General features: G+C 35.4%; 1 protein-coding gene across 4 annotated transcripts in view; it reads left to right on the top strand.

The window, feature by feature from the left end:
• Positions 1–22,510, top strand: part of ZCCHC4 (zinc finger CCHC-type containing 4) — a 47,350-nt gene extending 24,840 nt beyond the window's left edge. For 3 of the 4 annotated variants that reach the window (XM_067036326.1, XM_067036329.1, XM_067036328.1), the window contains 8 exons: positions 636–708; positions 4,898–5,048; positions 6,619–6,719; positions 13,822–13,943; positions 14,188–14,263; positions 15,700–15,751; positions 16,266–16,410; positions 20,344–22,510. In XM_067036326.1, the coding sequence (XP_066892427.1) occupies positions 636–708; positions 4,898–5,048; positions 6,619–6,719; positions 13,822–13,943; positions 14,188–14,263; positions 15,700–15,751; positions 16,266–16,410; positions 20,344–20,479 (856 nt within the window). In that variant the 3' untranslated portion in view covers positions 20,480–22,510. Of the gene's footprint in view, positions 1–635; positions 709–4,897; positions 5,049–6,618; positions 6,720–13,821; positions 13,944–14,187; positions 14,264–15,699; positions 15,752–16,265; positions 16,411–16,542; positions 16,644–20,343 lie in introns of those variants that run through there. The other variant, XM_067036327.1, reaches the window with a different exon arrangement.
• The last annotated feature ends 337 nt before the right edge of the window (positions 22,511–22,847 follow it).

The raw sequence follows: 22,847 nt of genomic DNA, 5'->3' as shown, positions 1-22,847 counted from the left end.
GTTTAAAGTAGTATGTTAGAAGAATAAAATGATTCAATCAGTAAATAAATATCCTCTTTCCTGGCACTAATTCAGTATATATGAAATGCACATATTTCTTTTCTCTTACATATTGAGAAGCATATTTTATTAAGCTAATTCACAATAGACAAGAAAAACTCTGTATTAAATACCTTTTTTTGTTAACCATGGAAGAAAATAATTAACAGGTGTTCAGAAGAAATGTTGATTCAATATTTTCCTTAAAATTATTAACTATGAGACATGTATTTTAATTGCCAGCCCATCTCAAGCTTAAGTTGCATAATAATCTATCAGGAACATGATTATTTATGTAAAATCTTCTGGTCCATAGGAACCAGAAGATTATATGTGTTTTTTATATATGAGTGTTCTGTAATTTCACCACTGGTTTATTAAACTTGGGATAACTTAAGTTTGTTATTCATCCACTGTTGCTGACTTCTTGAGATTTGGGGAAAGTATTCTTTATTTCAGAAAACTAAAGGATGATGAAATCGATTTTATTAAAGGTGTGATTTCATAGTTTTAAAATTTAGTTTACATTTATTTATTTATGTATGTATAACTATGACCAGACAAGTAACTGCCGTAATAAACAAATTATCTTACAGGTATTCACAGTTTTATATGGAAGATAGTTTTTGCCATTATAACATGTTTAACCATCACTTCTTTGATGGAAAGGTAAGAATTATGACAATTATCTCTTTCTTTTATTGTATTTCCTTCATTATTTTTCTAGGGTCCCTCAAGAGCAAATGGTGGCTTTTCTACCATTTATTGACATTTATTTTTGTTCATTCGCTGAGTGTGTATTGAGAACCTAGAGGTGATCATGTTATTCATCTTTCATGACTTTTCACTGCTTCTTGGGTGAAGAGCCACTTTCTCACCAAGACTCACGTAGCTTTTTGTGATCTGACCCCTGCCACTCTCCAGCCTGTCGTCTCCCTGTTCCTGCTTTGCTGTTCGTGTTCAGGACATATGACCTTCATCTCAAACTGGCCTTTCCACCACAGGGGCTTTTGCCCATGCTGTTCCCTCCACCTTCTACTCTCTCTTTGCCTTGTTAATATCACCTCATCCTTCAGAACCCTGTTCCAAGTCACTTTCTTTAGCCTCCCCTGACCCTCAGACAAGGTCAGGTTCTCCTTTGTAGATTTATGATCCTGTAATTAAATAATTCTGTGGTTAGTTGTTTGCTGTCTGCCTTCCTGATAAATTTCATGTCCCAGTTAAGGGAATTTATGGTTTTATTAAACTAATCCTTAAAAAAATAGACAGTGTCAAGAGTTAACTCCAATCTATGAACTCTGGGTGATAATGTGTTAGTTTAGGTTCATCACTTTTAACAAATGTCCCACTCTGGTGGGTGCTGGTTGATAGTGGGAGCAGTTATACATGTGTGGGGCAGGGGGTATGTGGGGTATTGCTGTACTTTCCTCTCAATTTTGGTATAAACCTAAAACTACTCTAAAAAAATAATCTTATAAAAAAGGGAGAGTGGTTTAAAAAAATCTTCTTTCAATATGATGTTAATAACATCATTGTGAATAAACAGCATAGCAGAGCTGATATTTCTACTCCTAATTTGAGCTCTTTGTCAGTCCCATTACAAAAAAGAATCTATAACCAACCACGTAATCACACCTGACAGGAAGTTGGTCAAAAATGTTTGAAATTATCAAGACTACTTGAAGCATATCCATACATATATGTGATGGGTATATATCAATTTTTAAAGAATTGTGAGTCATGTTTAAGTATATGTTGTGCTTTAAGATATTAGCTAATGATAGAATGAAAACCAAGCAAGGCTAAAAAACTAAGCATTCAGGAAATGAAAATAGATCCTAAATTGTTGGTTGGGATTGAAAAAATGAGACTCATTGAAAAATGAGATTTAGTAAGTATAGCCAGTGATGTACTCCTTCCATCAGAATCCGTTTAGCATGGGGATACATATTTTTCAGCCGCAAAAGCTATGAAAACCAAGTATTGAAGTAAATAACAGTTAGAATTAGACTTCACTGTTTCCCAAAGCGCTTGTGTGGTTGATAACCACTAGAATTTGAGAACTGATTAGATGAGCATGAAGGAGAAAGAGGAATTGAAAGATCGCTTGACAGTAGATGAAGAGGGGCTTCTCACCTCGGACAGTGACAGTGGGGAAAAGAGAGGAAAGAAGTGGATTCTGAAGGCATTTCACAGATGAAAACCAGAAGACTTGGTGTAATTACTCTGTGTACACCTGAAACTAATATAATGTTATACATGAATTATACCTCAATTAAAAAAAAAAAAAACTTGGTGATAAGTGTACCGGGGGTGAAGTCAAAGATGACATGGGGCTGTGACCTGGATTCATCTTCCATTCTTCAAAACAGAGAGTAGAGAAGTGTGGAAGTGACATTTGGAAGTGTTGAGTTTGTGGGGCTGGCACGGCATCGACGTGCAAGTGTCCATTCTGGTCTCTTGAAACTGTGGGGCTTTGAGTTCAGGGGGCTTGTCAGCATTGGTGACACAGCTGAGGAAGGAACTGAGTTCATATTACTGCTTGATGCTGCAGTAGTGGGTCAGGTATTTGTTTATTTGTTTTTAGTACCGGACCATGATTTTGCTTTTTAACTTGAACAATAGAGACAAGAGTAAAATTACGTTTAAATACCGAAGAGTTGGCTAACAATTTCATATATCTTAAGAAAGTAACATGTAAGTAGCCTTTTCTAGGAAATTCTATGTAGCTTTAACTGAGAGTTTATAGAACTACCTTACAAGTTTCTAGAATAACGGTTGGAATAAGATGCCAAGACTGAGCTCCATGTTCTGTTTCACAGAAGAAAACAGTCATCTAGCTCAGGCTCTACTTTCTCTATGTTTTAGGAGCAGCCACTAAATAGCACTGCAACTGTAGAGAATGACCTACAGAAAACTATTGTTTAATGATTTTACTGTCTCCCCTTTTTCTACCTACTTACAGAGTCAGGGTTTTCAGTAGAGATTACCATCAACTAATCAATCACCAAAGTACTTAAATGTCTACTAGGTGTCTGTCTGTGAAGGCATATAAGCCTTTGAGGTACCATGTGCCTTTGAGGATCTAAGCCTCTGCCACTGCACAGAAGCTCTTCACAGTTCATGAGATTAAAAAGTAGGAGTTTTCTGCACAGGATTTTTTTCATAGCAAATAATATAGTCTTTGGGTAATAAAAAATGTCATATGCCTTATTGGTAAGGTGGTTAAAGTGTGTACAGAGGGTGGCTCTTTAAAATGCCAAGCACTTTTTTTTTTTTTTTTTTGCGGTACGCGGGCCTCTCACTGTTGTGGCCTCTCCCGCTGCGGAGCACAGGCTCCGGACGCGCAGGCTCAGCGGCCATGGCTCACGCGCCCAGCCGCTCCGCGGCATGTGGGATCTTCCCGGACCGTGACACGAACCCGTGTCCGCTGCATCGGCAGGCGGACTCTCAACCACTGCGCCACCAGGGAAGCCCCCAAGCACTTTTTTACTGATGACTGAGGTGAAGAACAGAGTTAAGTTATTGTCAACCTTGGTGGCATAAGCAAATGTCTGTTTCCCATAGGTGGTCAACATTAGGACCCTCAGCAACCTAGGACGGGACATCCCACCATTGATTCTTACCTGGGAAGATATTCTTTAATTTCTTTTTTAATTTGGTTAAGAGTTCAGGCCTCGTTCACTTACTTATTTTCTTTTTTCTAGTTTTAACTCTAAGGGGTTTTAATTAATTTATTTATTTTAAAATTTGTATTGGAGTATAGCTGATTTACTTTAAGGAATTTGAAAGTTTTTCAGTAACATCATCTGTACTTTTAGTCCTTGTTCGTGTAGGCAGGTTAAGGAAGTGCCAGGAAGCACTTGAAAAATGATTAACCTTCTTGACACCATCCTTTGCTGTAGGACTTTCAGGAGGAAGTTAATAAAGACTTTACTAGAGAAAAGGGATTAGGATGTTGTGATTTTTTTCCTTTCATCAGTTGGGTCTTCTAAGTTGATTTAGTAGTAGAACAATATATATTTTATTATAAAGTACATATAGGTTTATTAAAGCTTAAATGCCATTAAGCTTTCAAATCTTCTGCCATTTTGTATACTGTAAGTGTTGATTTGCTTTTATAGATAAGTACTTGAAAGCAACTACAAAGTCAGTGGGTTAGAGCTAATATTATTGGTCTCTTGCTGACTTCTCCCAATGCAAAAGAGTGATAAATATCCTAGACAGTTTTTAATGTTAACTTTGCAATCACTAAAAACACGTCATGCTTGTTGGGAAAATGTGTTAATAGCATGGTTTCATGGCCTGGATAAGCTTTATTTGTGAGCTTTCATTTATTTACTTTTCATGTTCAAATATGCCTGTCATTTACCTGGCACTCAAAAACATGTGCATGTTTAACTGGTAATTTGGCTCTCATTAACCTGAACTTATGGTGGTGGACAAAGCAGACAGGAAAAAATATGTCTTATTCGTCTTTGTGTCTCCAGTGTTTAGCACAGTCCTTGCTTCTGTTGAATTGAATTTAGCATTTTAGATAGTCCTCATGGGTAATGAGTTTCTCTCTTTTAGGTTACTAAATTTAGTTTTTTAATTTAACCATTTGAATGTGTAGTCCTCTGATAGTGATGGTGTTTGAATTTGCAATTTTAAAAACCCACTTATCAAGGAACCCAAAGATAAAATCTTACGGGGGCTGAATGAGAGAGGCTTCAGGATGTCACTGAGGGACTCTGGGGTGGCAGGATGGGTGAAGTTCAGTCCGAAGAGTGAGACTGAGCCTAATGCATTCTCCTCCCAATAGGATGAAGTACCTCCCTTTAGTCCTAATTTAGAAATGAATTTCTGTTTGTTACAGGCTGCCCTTGAAGTATGCAGAACATTTTTACAGAAAGATAAAGGTGAAGGAGTCATTATGGTGACAGATCCTCCTTTTGGTGGCTTGGTTGAACCTCTGGCTGTTACATTCAAGAAGTTAATTGCTATGTGGAAAGAAGGTCAAAGCCAAGGTGTGTAATTTATTACTTACTGCAAAATAAACATGTATCTATGTATATACTTGCTGTCAAATATTAGCAGAGCTCAGTGAACCAGCACTGATAAAATATACATGTCTTGCGTTCTCTTCTTTTTTTAAAAAAATAGGCTTATTTGATAATAACTTTATCGTCATGATACACTTCGTATTATTCTAATCATGTGTTTTAAAAATAGCTCATAGGTAAAGTATTTGGTTTTGGTGGCATAAGGGGACATTATGAAGAATAGCAGTGAACTGTTGGCATTTCTTCAGTGAATATTTCCTGAATGGCCACTATGTTCCAGGTACTGTTTAGGTGCTGGGAATGGAAGGGTGAACAAGACAGACACTTATCTCTGCCCTCTTAGACCTTACATTTCCTCTTCCAAAAGTCTTGCCCAGAACTCTAGGAGGGCACCCAGCCCCTGGTCCACAGCTCTAAACTGTGCCAAGATTTGTGTGGGAAGGTTGGCTGTCCAGTAGCCTCAGTAGCCTAACAGTGGTTATCAGTGTCACATGGATACCCAACCCTAGAATTGGGTTGATGACTGGGGGATATTCAGCTTAAAATGGCTTAGGACTTCAAAGTATTCTATGTAATTATCTAATTAGTCAGTATAATCATTTTTCAGTTTCCAGCCTGCAAGTTGATAAATGTAACAGTGTCAGGAATTTGTGATCAAGCTTCTCCATTAATTGTGCTATATAAATAGTGTGCTTTGGGGACGGGATGCAAATGAAATTTAAAACATGACTCACAGTGCTAAGTATTCCACTTATTTTTGGTTCTGAAGTGTCCTTATCAGAATGGATAAAGTCGTTGTTGTTGGGAAAGCAATAAAAAGCTTTGTGAGCTTGAACTGATTCTGCTGCTTATTAGCTGCATGAATTTGAACAAATTGCTTAAATTTTGCTGCTTCAGTTTCCGCATCTGTGAAATAAGTTTACTATATTAACATCTAACTCCAGGGGTTATTTAAGGAGATAACATACAGAAAGTACCTAGCATTGTACTAGCCTGTATCAGGTGATCTGTAATTAATAGCTATGTCCACTGCCTCTCAAAATTAATTTGGATAAAATTGTTCATAAGAGTCTTCCACGATTCAGAAAAGATGGATTCACCCTGAAAACTGGCATAGTGAGTTATGGCAGAGCTAAGATTCAGACCTAAGGCCTTCTGCCTTTTGGTCCAGGATTCCTTCTACCATATCACAACCACCTTTGTGCTTCAAAGTGATGCTCATTTTTTATCTCCCACTTTTTTTGTAATATCTTTGCCTTTAGCTAGATTATAGTGATATGCATGTAAAGATAACTTTTACATACCGTGTGTAGCTGTGTTTAGATATAAAAGTGTTTCCACTGACTTCTGGGAAAGGTCAAGTTGTAAATGAATGGTACTCTGGTAAATCATCTCTTCTTTTGTATGATTTAAATGTATTGAAGGATTACAATTTCTCCCAATACCATATGTTTTTCAGTAACAGCTTTCTACTTTATTTTTTTCTTTAGTATCAGTTTCTTATTTTCTTTTCTCTATTTTTGTGATCCATCAGATAACAGTCACAAAGAACTACCCATATTCTGGATTTTTCCCTATTTTTTTGAATCCCGAATTTGTCAGTTTTTCCCAAGCTTCTGCATGCTGGATTACCAGGTATAGTAAATATTTTGTTTTCTGACATGGTTGAGGAATGGATATTCTGCTTAAATAAATATTCTGATAAGACAATTCATCAATTTTAGTAAATGCAAACACTATAAGCTGTATCAAACACTAAAACTGTATCATATGTAACAGTGCAGTAGTTCCTAAATGTCTGTAATCTCTAGGGTGCTTATTAAAAATATAGATTCTTAGGTACCAGAATAAACCTACTAAATCAAAATCAGAGGATAAAGCCCTAAGAAAAGATATTTTACCAAGTTTCCCAGGTGATTCTGAACTGTAGCCAGGTTTTAGACCAAATGATCTGATCTTTCATCATCACCAGAAGATTGGGCAGCACGCCAGGATCATCATTATGAACATGGGTTTTCTCCATTCAGAGGTTGTAGAGAAGTAAATTACTTTTTCTGGTGGGTGGAATGCCATGTACACTTCACTTTGCTGCTCAGAGGATGCCAGGAGCTCTAAGGAGGGGTGTGCCCAAGGTTGTGGCGTGTCAGAGAAGCAGAGATGCTGAGAGGTGTGGTTGTGCTGATTCAGGGCAGACTGACTAGACCTCCTCCTTTGCATCCTTGTCCTTCAACTCCTTCTGTTTCAATGTCCACTCTCCTGGATTCGTTACCTTGGGTTCTGAGGTTAACCCTGTTGTTGCCATCTCTATGTGTGGTCACCAAGCGGGCACTGCTTCCACTTTTGTAATGACATTTTTCTATTTGATTTTTCTGAGCAGTTGACTAGCCTCTGATTAAGGCTTTTCAGCTCTAGAACAGTAAACGTCTTCACTAGTTGTTCCAAGATAGCACTTGTTTCTTTTTTTTTTTTATAGTTGATTTACAATATTGTGTTAGTTTCAGGTGTACAACATAGTGGTTGAGTATTTTTGCAGATTATATTCCATTATGTATTATTACAAGATAATGGGTATAATTCCCTATAGCACTTGGTTCTAATCTTTGTAGTCTTGAAGATATACACTATTATGAAAATTATTTAGAAATAATGAAACAGGGTTACCAGAAATGAGGGGACAGATCCTATCTGTGATTCTACCTCACATAGCAAATATTATAATTTTGAGGTACAGTTGACTCTTGAACAACAGGAGGACTAGGGGTGCAGTTGGAAATTGGTATATAACTTATAATCAGCCCTCTGTATGTGAGGTTTCTCCATATCTGCAGTATCACATCTGTGGATCCAACTAAGTTTGGTTCAGTATTTACTACTGAAAAAAATCCACGTATAAGTGGACCCGCGCAGTTCAAATCATGCCATTCAACAGTCAGCTGTATTCACATCCAGTCTTTTTAAAAAATACTTTTACATATTTGTAATCATAGAAGATGAATCTTAATTCTGCTTTCTTCATGGTGCCTTATATAAGTGTATATTTTAAAATGTAGCTACATAATCTTATGCTTTTAATAAGTAAATTATTCCATTAATAGGCTATGTTATCATTCTCTTTTTCTTGGACCTAGAGGTTGCTCCCACCTTTAAGGTACTATAAATAACACCACCATGAACATCCTTTATTCATATAATTTTTCCATATTTTCCATAACTCCCTTAAAATAAATTTCCAAAACTAAAATAGAATTATAAAAGTTACGTTATCAAAGTTAATGGACTTTTTTATGGCTCTTGAACCATATTAACAGTGTCCTTTCCAAAAGTGTGTAGCACAAGTCATTTTAACCTTGACTTCTTGAGCTCTGCTTTAGGCAAATCCATACCATATATCTTCTCAAAGCTGGTTTACTTTCCTTTTTAGGGCATCCAGTTTTCTGTTTCTTATCTGAAGGATGCTTCTAATATGGACATTTGCAATGCAGAAATAGCTGACATATCCTAAAGATGTTAACTAAGTAAACTATTTCTGGTTTCCAGGAGCACCTGGTGCCTTTGACAGTGAATAATCAGCTAGAACAATGTTTGGCACGTAGTAGGTGCCCTGTACACGTTGAATGAATATTTGAATGAAAAAGAGCACGAACTCTGGAGTTGAAAAGGAACTGGGTTATAATACTGGTTCCGCCACCTACTAGCTAGGCCTACACATTTTATCTAACTCTCTGAAACTCATCTTACCTGTTAAATGAGCATAGTAATAATATATCTGCTTCATAAGGTTTTAAGAATTATTTGAGATAATACATTAAAAGATTTAGCCTCATCCCTGACACACAGCAAATATAGAAAATAGGTTATTGCTATTAGCATTGTCATAACCATCACTATAGTCATCATTCAGATGGCCCCAGAGTGGGGGTAAAACTTTTCTTCAATTTTAATGTCACAAAACACATTATTTTAACTGCAAAACACATCGTTACTCAGAAAACTGTTTCATCCACATTTAGAGATGAGTTTTCACTGTGGGCAAGAGTTTCAATTGGTGAGGAGGCAAAAGAAGGCAGATCCAGAATAAAGCAGATGAAAGCGATTATTAATGTGGAGTAACCAGTTATTGTTTGTTTAGACAGCCTGTGTTACTAGAAAAGAACTTTTGGAAATACTGTAGTTTTAATTTTAAGAACTAGTTCCAAGGTCCAAGCTTACTGAAAGTAATCGTATGATTCAGTGCATTGGTGGAAAAGGTTCTAATTAGGCCATGTGTATCAGGGTGAAAAGCAGTCTTTCCAATAAAGAGAAAGCCAACCTTTGAGAAGAAGAATTAGAATAAAACCTATAAAACAAAAAAAAATCTTCATTTTTCATGATTCCTACTAAAGATAAGAACACTACTGCCCATTACATGCTCAGTGGGAGAAACTGATTTTGCCAGATCTCCTAGGGTATATGTAAACTTTGTTTGTTGTACCTCCCCTTTGATGATTTTTCTACTTTTTTTTTTTTTGAAACTCTCTCTGGACTATTATCCTTTCTGAGACTTTTGCATTCTTTTTTTGTTTTTCTTTTGTTACTGTAACTTCATTTTGTGGTAATTTTTTCCTTTTGTATTAGCCACCTTCATCAAATGAAAAATTTGAAAGTTTCCTCTCCTTCACAGGTCTTTTCCCATAGATCTTGATTAGGCCTTCTTTCTCACTTTACCTGAGATGATTATAAGCCCCAAAACCACAATGCAGTAAAAAAAAAAAAAAAAAAAAAAAAAAAATCACTAAATCTCTTTTTTTGGAAATACTTTTTAGGTAAGAGGAAGGCAGAAATGCTGCAAATCTTCATAAACTATAAATCATGTAGACTTTTCAGTGATAAAGCACTTGATGAGTACAGAATAAAATAGCTATCAAAGACCTAGAAAACCAAGAGCTTTATTAAGGGCAGATTAGAAAGGAAGGATTTGGTAATGAAAAGAAATTCTGATTTAGAGTCAGAAGAAGTTTAGAAGATTAAATATAATCTTGAGGGAAGTCACTTTATCTTTCCAGGCCTCTGTTTCCTTACCTATAAAATAAAATGACTGAACCAGAAAAAGGATGCCAGATAAGTTTTACTTTTAGACTTAAGCCTGATAAATTGGTAGTGACTTTCTGGAGAATTTGTTGAGAATACCAGGCTCAGTGGCAGAGAGTAGCGTGACTGATTAGTGATGTCTGCCACAGGGTCAGGGTCAGGGAGTGATAGCATTCAGGTCCTGTATTTACCATATCTGAACTAGATCTCACTTCCCTTCCACCTTGAACATGCTATGATCTCTTGTTTCTGCTTAATATGGGAGATTAGTCTGGATTGTTAAAAGTAGAGATCTTTGCTTTTTTTTTAAAGCTGCCTTTTAAAAACTCATCCTGTTTAGAAAACTGTTTGTTTTTCTAGTCTGGTTTCATGTTCAGAAATGATTGTAAATTATAAGGTGACACGTGAAATTCTCAAAATTCAATATACAATAAACATAAAACATTTAATGGATTTGAAGTGATGAGGAATAACACACACACATATGTATGTGTATGTCTGTGTATATATCTATACATATGATATTTAAAATAAGAAGTTACATGGAATATGGTGTGACTAAAAAACCTTATTGCTAAGGTAGAAGTTGACTGATGGAGCTGAAGAGTTCACTTGGAATCTTCTGAATATATTGAAATTAAACAGAACACACTTTAGGGATTTATGAAAATACAAACATGTACTCTGTTTTATTTAAGCTCTGTTTCCTAGCATGATATGTGGAGCATAGTAGGTGCAGAATAATAAATGTTTGTCAACTTGAATGTCTTGTTTTCCGTATAACTAGTTTCAGTCTCATGTTGCAGAAGAAATTTGTGTATAGATAAAATTAAAAGTTAGGAATTGCAGAGATTTTGTGCTTTCCCTCATTTCTATACAGTACTTCATCACATTAATCAGTTCCATGGGAGAAATTTTCTATTCGAAAATGCCTCTCATCACCATTGTGAGTGAAATGTCAGGGATAATGATGGGAAAATGGTGTATCAGCTCTACCACTAGTGATACGCAATTTGCAAAATTGTGTTTGCTTTACAGCACTTCCATAGGAGGTTTATTTGTGTGGATGAAGCTATGAAATATGGATGTATGTTAGAGGTACATTAATTTACCCTAGCAGCATGCATTTTACATACCATATGTTTATAGTTAATTAGCACAACAAACCCACATTTAAAAATAATAATAATCTCAATTAGGTTATGCAAAATCAAGTAATCAACCAGCTCCCTGATGCACACATTCTCTGACTCCTTAGGTAACCATAAAGAAATTCTTTTTTCCCTCTCTTCCATCTGCTATCTATTATATTGCATGGACTGTTCCATTTACTAAAAATCTTTCTAAGATACTCTTTTCCAGCATTTGAAAATCTTCATAAGATTCTCTTGGGAAGAATTTTTCTTCTTATGACACTCATAAATGTTCAAAATATCTTTGTTGAATTTAATATGGTACCATATATTTACTGAATACATAGAAAAGGTGCATTAGGGAAAAATTATGAATTTAAATCATTTTAAAAGAAAACTACTTAAGGTACTATTTTACGGTGATTTTGAAGTAAAATCTTCTTTTGTATCTTAGCCTCTAATAGGTAACGTATATTCATAGAATTTTAAAGTTGTAAAGACGCATAGCCTTAACGTAGGCTGACTTCCCAATGTAATAATCCTTTCCACTAAATTCATGACAAGCAGTCATCTAGTCTCACTTGAATGCTTTCCCTGAGCAAAGTCCTACAGCCTTACAAGGCAACTCAATTTATTTAATAGCTCTAATCGTTAGAAAATTTTCTCATATGAAGATAAAATATGCTCCCTATTAACTTCTAACCATTGGTCCTACTTCTGTTTTCCGAAGCAATAAAGGATAAGTCTAATTTCTATTCCACATGACACCCCTTCAGTTATAACATAGCTATCAGATTCTCCCGGTCTTCTCTTTTCTGAATAAACACCCCCAATCTGTTAAACTATAAGCCCTATTTATTCCCATTACTTTCAGTAGAAATGAACTGGCTTTATTAATGTCTCTCTTAAAATGTAGCAGCTGAATGGAGGGCTTCAAATGTGATCTAACTTCGTCTCCTTTCCTTGTTACGATATTACAGTTCTGTGTAAGCCGGCTGTGAGCCTGCACCAGCTCTTGCACCTTTGTGATAGTCTGTGGACTCCCCACGTTGGACAGTGCGTGCTCACATGCCGAACGCCCTAGGGCTTTTTTTTTTCCCCTACTGTCATTTAGCTGAGTCTCCTCAACCTATACTTATTTTTTTCCCACTGCTGAAGCTTGTTAATCAGTCTTCCTAAATGTGTTCACCTGTAAATCTAGTAGGCATTGGCATAGCCATGGAGAGAGCTTAGGAATCTCCCTCCCATTAAAGGCCTCTCTTTCCATTGTCATCAGTTCCTTACATTTTTGTAATTCTCTCATTAAATAGCTACTTTGCAAGTCGGTTCTGTTGTAAATTCTTAAGTGTAACCTTATTTAGAATCTAAAGAATTTATTACAACTTACTTGAAAGTTGCAATCTACCTGTATTAGCCTTATAAAAATCTCATGGTATTCTTGTGGATCATGTAAAGCAGTGGTTCTCAAACTTTAGTGTGCCAGGAGGGCTTGTTAAAAATAACAGATTGCAGGGTCCCACCTCCAGAGTTTCTGTGTTATTAGGACCTAGGTGGGGCATCATCCCAGGTGATGCTGATGTTGCTGATCCAGACACCACACTTTGAGAATTACTGATCTGAAGATGGATGGACTTTGTGGCCAGGTGGATTCATGGCAGGTTTAAAACCAAATTGAGAATGTGTATGGATGATAGGGTGGAGGAGGAGACGGGAGCAAGAAGCTAATAGAAATCATGCTTGTTGGCCTCAGTTTACTTTCCAGATAATCTGCAGAAATGGAAACTTGAGTTAGGGATCTTGAGGAGAGAGGTAAACGTTCGAAATAGACATTGTTGGGAAAACAACTATAGTTATAGATTTCCCTCTGCACTCCATCCTTCTATGTGTCTCTACCATATGCCAGGTCCTGAATTCAGTGTTTTACATACATTGTCTCATTTAACTTTCATAACAACTCTAAGGTAGGTATCAGTAACCTCCTTTTCCAGATGAAAATGATGCAGACTTGCCTGAGGTCACATAAAAAGTGAGTGGCAGGGCCACTGCCTGGCCCCCACACCTGGCTCTGTCAGAGAGTGATGGTGGAGGGCCACACTGAAGCTGCACTGAGCCTTGGGGAATTGAAAACGGACATGCAGTGAATTTCACAGGCAAAAAATGAAAAGCCCTATACAAGCTGGCACAGATCATCAAAGGTGGAATGTTTTAATGCCCAAAGCTAAAGTCTTAATTATATAAAAGCCTTTCCTGCAAAGTCTGTTGCATTGGATAAAAGATTAGAGTTGTTTTTTGAATCCTAGGTAACATGAATGTGTCATAACAAATTTTACCTTTTTTATAATGAAATTTTACTCTCATAGAGGCCCCTCTGAGGCTGTTGATTAATAAGTAAACTCTTGCTTTTGAGAACTTCTTATTAAATACTCTGATTTAATTTGTATCTTGGCATCAGTTTGTTCATTTATTGGTTAAAGAATCTTAACGAATGTTGACTCATTTGAGAAATTTTTCCTTTTTAATTTTTTTAAACTTTCTAGGTAGATTATGATAATCATGCACTTTATAAACATGGAAAGACAGGACGGAAACAGTCTCCTGTGCGTATTTTCACCAATATCCCACCCAACAAAATAATTCTTCCTATTGAAGAAGGGTACAGGTAAGAGAGACCTTGAAATACACGAGTCACTGAAAATAAAGTTCCATATATCTAACACCAAATGCCTTTCATATTGACTCATGTACTTCTTTTATTACTTTTAAATTTGGCCTATAATGTTATATTGAATTTAATTTGAATTACACCAAACTTTTGTAACAAATGTCTTGTGAACTTTTATCTACCTTGTGAATCTCAATAAGTATATGTAGCTGATTTCTTCGAGTCTTTATTTTCTCCTTAGATTTTGCCCTCTGTGTCAACGATATGTGTCTCTAGAGAATCAGCACTGTGAACACTGTAATTCTTGCACATCCAAGGTACAGTTTTCTTTAGAATGTGTTTTTACTCAAACGTATTAGTTTTATTTTAGGTCACTAGTTTCATTACATTTGTTTAATGTTATTTTGTTAATATTATAGTTTGTATTAATGTATTATTTATTAATTATACTTTAATATTTTTTCTCTAATTACAAAGTACAGCAGGCTTTTAAAAATACTTAGTTGCCTTCATCATCATTAACAACTATTTGAGTTATTTTTATATGGTACTGTATGACTGCTAAAATTATTAGTGTTTCAAATAAGGCACTAAATAAGGGCTAAATTTTGTTGAGGGCAAAATTAAGGTGTTTTAAATAAGGAATTGAACTATTCGATACCACCACTGTTCTGATGAAGCAATAATTAATAACATGTGCTGTGTATTTACTCCTCACAGCACTAGTAGACAGGGCTTTTTACAGATGAGGAAGGACTACGGGGGACATACCTCATAGTTATTTTTTTAAGAGGGTGAGATCACCTTTAGGCTACTCGGTTATTTTAACTAAATCCAGTCAGAAAGAACATGTGAGTTTAGTTGGCTGATATGCACATATTATTCTCCAGAGGAAAGGCTATATTTTTATAACTATTGGAAAGTACATTTTTTATAACTTTATATTACTGGTTATACTGGTTTTTAACTATGGTAACACATCTGATTATATATTTCCAATTAGTTTAGAAATTATCTGTATTCTTCATTTAAAAAATTATGCTCAGATCATACAAAATACAAAATAAGGAAAACAAAATTTTATTATTTAGAGATGCACACGTAAGTGGAAAAAATAAACAAAAGCAAGGAAGTGACCATCACAAAAACCAAGATAGGTGTTTCTCAGTGGGGAAGGAGGAATGCTGGGTTGGGAAGGGGCATGTGGGGAAGTGTCTAGAGTACTGATGGTATTGTCTCTTGACTTGCTGGGTTCATCAGTGTTCACTTTATAATACTCATTAAACTGGACATATGCATCTCATGTACTTTTTTAGGTATGTTTTATTTCACAGTTTTTAAATTACCCAAATAGTAACCTCTATCCTTCTAAATTACATTAAGTTCTCAGATATGAATGTTATTAAGGATTATACCAGCTAGACACATGAAAACTATGAATCATTAATTCTCTTGAAATTTTCATTGAGTCCTTCTTTATGCAGATTGGGTTGCTCGATCTGGAGTGGACTTTCAAGATCATTTAGATAAATCCTCCAGTTTTAGAGTTAAGGAAATTGAGGCCCATCAAGGAGGCGTTTGAGTTGAGTAGAGAAATGCATAAATTAAAATCAAAGTATTTAATAGTAAAGCCCAGGAAAGTGAGAAATAAGGAATGAATAATTTACACAGAATTTAATAAGACATTTTAATTTTTAATTGTGGAAATTTGATTTTTAGTGACAAGTTAAACATAATTTAAATGTTTTTGTAGGATGGCAGGAAATGGAATCATTGCTTTCTCTGCAAAAAGTGTGTAAAGCCTTGTAAGTATTCAGACTTAGTGTTTGAGATCTTCTGAAAATATTTGACTTTTTCTTCATCTAAATAGGATTTTTATTTAACTGTATTTACAAAAGAAAAAAATAATATAGAGACTTGTATTAATTTACTTGCTTTTTAATTTTTACACTTGCCAAAATGTACATTCTCTCCTTCAAAGAGAGACATGACTTTACCCTGTTTCAGTGTTGCATTTGCTTTGGCTTGTTTTAACAGGGTTTTGTATCACTCAGCAAGCCCCCATTTTGTCAGTGGCTCTAAGCTCATGACTCATGGCAGAAGGGCTGAATTTGTTGCCATGTATCAGAAAGAAGTTAGCTGGTTTACATGGGATTCCAACCTCTTAACCTTGGCCTCTTTAGCCAAATTATAATTAGCTATGCAAAGTAATCACAATATTTGAAGTAAACACTATTCACGCTTCCTTATCATAAAGGTTAATCAAATGAAAAATTATATTAAATGAACCTATTCTAATACCTAATTTTTATTTTACAGCCTGGATCCACTGTAACATTTGCAATCACTGTGCTCTTCCAGATCATTCTTGCAACAGCCCTAAACATGGCTGCTTTATTTGTGGTGAATTAGATCATAAACGGAGTACTTGTCCTAACATCTGTACATCTAAGAAAGTTAACAAGTTAGTTGAATTCTTTTATTTACTAGAAAAAATTTTCCTTGTATATTTGTACAGAGCAATCCACAGAAGTACACAATAATCAGAGGATCCAGAAATGCTAAATGCTAAATTAATTGTTGCTTTCACTGTTAGGTATTGTTTGCATAGATGGGGAGAGGGAGGATATGAAGGTGAGTCAAAGAGCTTAAAATTTTACAGGTAAGGCATGAAAATAACCAAAATATAAGGTAGAAAGTGACTAACTTCCTATATATTTGTGTAATATAGCTGTGTAATTCAGAGCAAAGTTATACCAATGATAATAGTATATTTAGAAAAACTATTGGTATTTCAACTGGGCTAACTTAAATGTTACACTTTTTTCCTTTTAAACTGAAGGGATTATAGCTATTGAGTCCTCTTGTTTTACTGATGTGAAAACCAGATAGCCAAGTTTAACATTACATGACTGTTGAGATCAGGATAAAAATTTTGAGCTATCATATGACTTGTGATGAAAAAAAATCTATTATTATTAGAAGTATCTGATGGTTTAGTAGCTACTTGTGATTATATTAGAATTCTTTTCCATTTGTTTTCTTTTGGTCAGTAGAAATCATTTTTTTCCATTAAGGCCCAGCCATTTGAATTCTGCCTAGTATTTAAACTACCTTTCCATTACTTTTAATCAAATTTACTTTAAATATTTATTTCCATTAAGTAATCTAGGGTAGAAGTGGAATTTTAAAAATTAATTAAAGAGGTGTATTGAAGAGTCTTATAAAATATTTTTTATAAGGCTTTAATAGTAGAATACAACCTAATAAAGGATAGATCTGGGGTTGTTGCACTGTTACAGTGTAATTCTGCTTGCAAACAACATGCTCAGCCTTTGATTCTGTGATCTTATGACACGTGGAAACTGAATTTGCATTTTGGTAATACAATGTAGGCTCTTTATTGGTTCTTAAATAGCCCTGACTAGTCTATTTGATAGTAATGTGTCGTTTTCATTGAGGGAAATCATGTAGTATCTCTTAGTACTAGATTTTATCAATTTTAATTCAAGACCAAATTCCTTAGGATGTGGTATACCTGATAGTTCTTAAATAGTATCACTTTCTTCTCTTAGAGAAGACTCCTAAACTGTGAACAGTGATCTTCAGATATTGCTTTCAAAAAAATTTTACAATGAAATAGACAATGCAAAATTTTTTCTTTATAGTAGTAAAAAATAATTTTAATAGCTTTTTTAGCATATATGGCATAAAAGATCTTTTCATCTTATATGTTTTATAGTTGTCATGTTAATTTGGTTTTCCTTGGTATTAATTTTCCTTTGGTTGTGATCTGGAATGGTGCTGGCTCCCTCTTGTGGTTAGAGCTCATTTTATCAGTTACATAAATACCTATAATTTAGAGGACAAATACTAGGTCAATTTAATTTTAAGGCAAAATAAAACAATCAGTTTATTATACTCAGTTTATCACTGTTGAGAGGCTTTATCTCTGGAAAGTTTTGTTTATTCCTATTACAAATGAACATTTTCTTTCTGTTTTTGTTTACTGTATCTTCTAGTGAAATCTGGTTCATGTTTAGTTCTTCTGAGTGGACAAACAAAAGAAAATTTGTTTAAATTTTGTATACTGACATGCATAGCTTCATTGACTTTGCAATCAAGAGATTATACTTCATTAAATTTGCAAAATCATCACTTATCAGGACATTATCCTACTTTTTAAAAATGGCTGGTGGGAAAGGAGATTTATGTAACATGCACAAAACAGTATAAAGATGACTGTTTTGTTTTATTTTCAACTTACAGGATACCCCAGTCCATGGTGAAAAATCTAAACATGGAAAACTATAAAACTGCCAAGCAAAATTCTGGGTAGTAGTCATGTGGAGCTACTAATAATAGCTAATACTTATTTATTAATTACTGTATGCTTAGCATTTTACATACCTGAATAACTTATAGTAGAGTATGTAGTATCAAGGTAACCAAGAACACAGTTTCCTGAATCAAACTAGTTTTGCCACTTCCTCGTGGATGATTTCATAGCCTCTGTTTCTTCCCCTAAAAAAAATTGGGGGGAAGGAAAGGGAAGGGTGACATATGCCTTGTCTCAGTCTCCCAGCTCCCTGAAGTCAAAGACTGTGTCCATTCCTTTTTGTATTCCCAACACTTAACATATATACTGAATGAACAAAAGGAGAGGCTGAGTTTGGTCCACTAGGAGATTATATACTGTTTATGAAGCTCCTTTCCCAGGTTTTGGTCCTGGGAATATCAAGAAGAAGCATTTCCCTTAGGACTTGTGGTGGTTTAGGAGAAGTGAATCTAACAATTGATATTGCTGGGCAGCCATGGAAATGCTCAGGTTTGCCATTACTGGCAGCCCCAGCCCATCCCTTCGTTCATGATATGATAAATGGCATGATTCTGCTAGCTTGGAGAAAATGAATGGATAGACCAGTAATCTTCCTCAGCTATAAATTGCCTGTAATGTAGTTCAGAGAGCACCTGAAACAAAGGATCTGGGTTTTTGGTTTTGTTTTTTTTTTTTCTGGTATGATTTAATGATTTTTAGAGAGTGAGTTTCAACTTGTTCATTTTTAAAAAGAATATCTTTATTGGAGTATAATTGCTTTACAACGTTATGTTAGTTTCTGCTGTACAACAAAGTGAATCAGCTATACATATACATATATCCCCATATCCCCTCCCTCTTGAGCCTCCCTCACACCCTCCCTATCCCACCCCTCTAGGTCATCACAAAGCACCGAGCTGATCTCCCTGTGTTATGTGGCCGCTTCCCACTAGCTATCTATTTTACATTTGGTAGTGTAAATATGTCCATGCCACTCTCTCACTTTGTCACAGCTTACCCTTACCACCCTGTGTCCTCAAGTCCATTCTCTACATCTGCATTATTTATTCCTGCCCTGCCACTAGCTTCATCAGTACTGTTTTTTTTTAGATTCTATATATGTGTGTTAGCATACAGTATTTGTTTTCCTCTTTCTGACTTACTTCACTCTGACAGACTCTAGGTCCATCCCCCTCATTACAAATAACTCAATTTTGTTACTTTTTATGGCTGAGTAATATTCCATTGTATATACATGTCACATCTTCTTTATCCATTCATCTGCCAATGGGCATTTAGGTTGCTTCCATGTCCTGGCTATTGTAAATAGTGTTGCAGTGAACATTGTGGTACATGACTCTTTTTGAATTATGGTTTTCTCAGGGTATATGCCCAGTAGTGGGATTGCTGGGTTGTATGGTAGGTCTATTTTTAGTTTTTTAAGGAACCTCCCTACTGTTCTCCATAGTGGCTTCAACTTGTTTATTTTGAGGCTAGTCTTCAAGAAGAGACCACAAAATGTGGGCATCCTGTATGGCACTTGTCAGGACTTTTAGATCTACTGAGGAAAGGAAAATTGGCTGTAGGACTATAAGATGGGCCTCTTTAAGCCTTTTCAGTTTTTTCCATTGTGCTATTTCATTTTTCTACCACTGCTAACTGCCAGTATATTGGTCTTTTTTTTGAAAAATGTAATTCAGGGATTTGGAGATTGAAGTGCTGAGTTGAGCAGTACAAACGTACCAAAAAAAAAAAAAGAAAGAAAGAAAGAAAAACCAACCAAAAAACCTCCCAACTCATTGGCCTAACTATTTACTTCTGTGGTGTGTTTGTCCTGAATAGATTGTTCTCAATCTGTAGTCACCATCTTTCAAAGAAATTTCTTTTCTCAAACATTTTGCTTGGTCAGGACTCTATCTCCTTGTTATTATGGTTAGGATTCTGAGGATTTATGCTTATAATACAGTAAATTCTTTCTGTGCTGTTTTCTTATTTGGTTAGCTAGTTAATTAAACTTCAACATAATTACATAATTCACTGTGCTCATTCTACAAAATAATTTAGCACCTTGTTTTTCAGAGCTGTCAGAAAGCAGAAGCAAAGAAAGAGCAATAAGATGAAAATGGAGACCACTAAAGGACAGTCCATGAATCATACATCTGTTACAAGGAAGAAGAAAAGAAGAGAAAGAGCTCATCAATATCTTTGCTCTTAAATGTCCAGTGGCTTGCGAATAAGAAAGATTTATAGTCCAACCTTTGATGCCATTTTCTGAAAGTGCCTCACTGGACTTAAATTCTGTCGCTTTCAAAGGTATGCACCTCTCTAAGCTTGAAAGTAGGCAGGTGGTATTTCCTGGTTTATAGACCTCCTCACCCTCAGCAGCCCCTCTGGAGACCTTGGGAGTTGTTCCATCCTTAGCTGGTTTGCTAGCTCTCAGTGCCTTTTTTCTCTCTTTAAATCTCTTCCAGTCGTATTATTTTAGCCTCTTTTATCTGAAAAATGGGCATAAAGCATCCTTTTGCAGGAAGAAAGAAGAAAATGAGAATGAAAACCTGAGGTTTTGTTTACATTGAACATAAGAGTATGTTAAGTTCGATATTTTAAATATTAAAGTATAGTACAATGGCTTAAACCCCACTTGTAAAGAGAAATACAATGTATAATATTTTTTTTAGACAGAATCTGAAGATGATGGAAAGAATTTTGACAAAGGCAGTCTAAAGATATAAAGATTATGATTATGGTTACATTATTATTATTAAATATTTATTTTTCAAATACTTTTTGCAGTTGTCCTTTGATGGTATAGAATCACCTAAATGTTCGTTGAATCAGTGAGGTATTTAGAATTATGACTTGCTCTGTCATCTTAGTGTCTTTTAACCTAGGCAGTACGTTTCTACTTTGTAAAAGTAGTAGCAGAAGGCAGGATATTTTGGTGATCATTTTGGTGATCCTCATTCCTATTCTAACACTTCCTGGCTGTATGTCCTTATCCAGGTCATTCATTCTCTAGAAGCTACTGTTTCTTCGTTATTATTATGGGGACAATAATAGTTAGACCTCAGGTTTGTTTGTGGTGAAATTAAATGAGGCACATGCCCCTGGCTCTCAGTTCTCCTGCTACCAGGTGAGAAACATTAACAAATGAAGATGGCTAAGGAGCACTAATGATAATCACTGGGTGGTCAGGTATTGTAGCATGGAAGGGAGTAGTTTGAACAAACAGTTCATTGTCTCCTTAAGACTTAGTAGTTTAGAATGGCTTGCATTTGCACAGTGACTCTTCTCTCTTTCCCAAATGACTGCTTTAGAGCAGGTTTGGAGGCGGCTCTGCTTGGGCTTAGCTAGAGCCCTGAGAGTAAAGGTAGAAGAACTGCACTCCATCTGATATTTAAATTCCACCTGGTATTTAAGTTAGGATGGTTTGTTGCCTAATGTGGAATACGCACATGTGGCCCTGGTAGATCAGGCAATATCAAAAGATGAGCCAAGCTCCTGGACTTAACAAACATCAGAAAACTCTTGTCTTGCCCCCTTTTTAACATGGGTTCCTGTGGCGATAGGAGGGGCAGATTTTGAGGTGACTGGATGAGGTATGAACCTTGTACAATCATTGTGAGAGTTCCCCTCTCTGATTCAGGCACAGATGTGGACATTGCCTGACTTTCATGGTGTCCACGATACCATGGTTAAAATCTGTTGAAATCTCCCCAGAAACTCAGACAGCTGAGGGACCATGACTGCTGAAGAATTGGGTCCTGATGGCCAGTGGTTTTTATCATCACCATATTTTCTTAGTTTTAAGATACCATCAATTGTAAAATGCATTTTCTATGTAATCATAGCTTTTCAGGGAGAAAACACCTTTATCTCATTAATTGTATATATTAAATTTTAGATGTATCTTTTTTCAGAAATATTGAAATGTGAAAAAACTGTCCATCTTAGTACTGAGCAAATAGGGTATTACTTACAATCAGGAATTCTGTACTTAAAAACTTCATTACCTCCTTAGAGAGTTAAAAATAGGAAATTTGATGGTTCTGTTTTTTTGTTCAATTAATACTAATTTTAAGAATTTAATCTCTTTCTTTTCTCAGAGGATAAACTAATAGAATGTAAAAATGTCTCTGGGAGGTAAAGTGTGATGGGAGATGAAGTCATTTGTTCTAATTAGAAATCTGCCTATCTGTACATGAAGATACTTACTCCAAATAGCAATAAAAGAAAATTCCTGAAATTTGACAGATAAAACTTTCTAAGCTTTTTTAAAGGACATTTTTCTTAAATAACTACAGCTAAATTTCATTCTACTTCTTGTTTATATTATAAAATGTAATGAAATACAAAGTTACTTTGTAGGCCCTGGCTGATCAGATTTCAGTTTTTTTCCCTACATTTAGTCTAATATTTAGACTAATTTATTTCTCCAGTATGTCCCAATCTTTTCATCCTATTCTCTTCTTTCTGTTTGGAAAATTTCCCTCCATACAGCTGTCTGTTAAAGTCTTATGGAGCCTTTAGGCCCTGGCCCAAGTCCCACTCTCTCCTGGGAAGCCTCACATGAGTCCCTGATA

Source organism: Kogia breviceps, chromosome 6 (assembly GCF_026419965.1).
Source record: "Kogia breviceps isolate mKogBre1 chromosome 6, mKogBre1 haplotype 1, whole genome shotgun sequence".
Taxonomy (NCBI): Eukaryota; Metazoa; Chordata; class Mammalia; order Artiodactyla; family Physeteridae; genus Kogia; species Kogia breviceps.
Note: the sequence above shows the minus strand (reverse complement) of the source record. Positions and strands in the feature narration are given on the sequence as shown.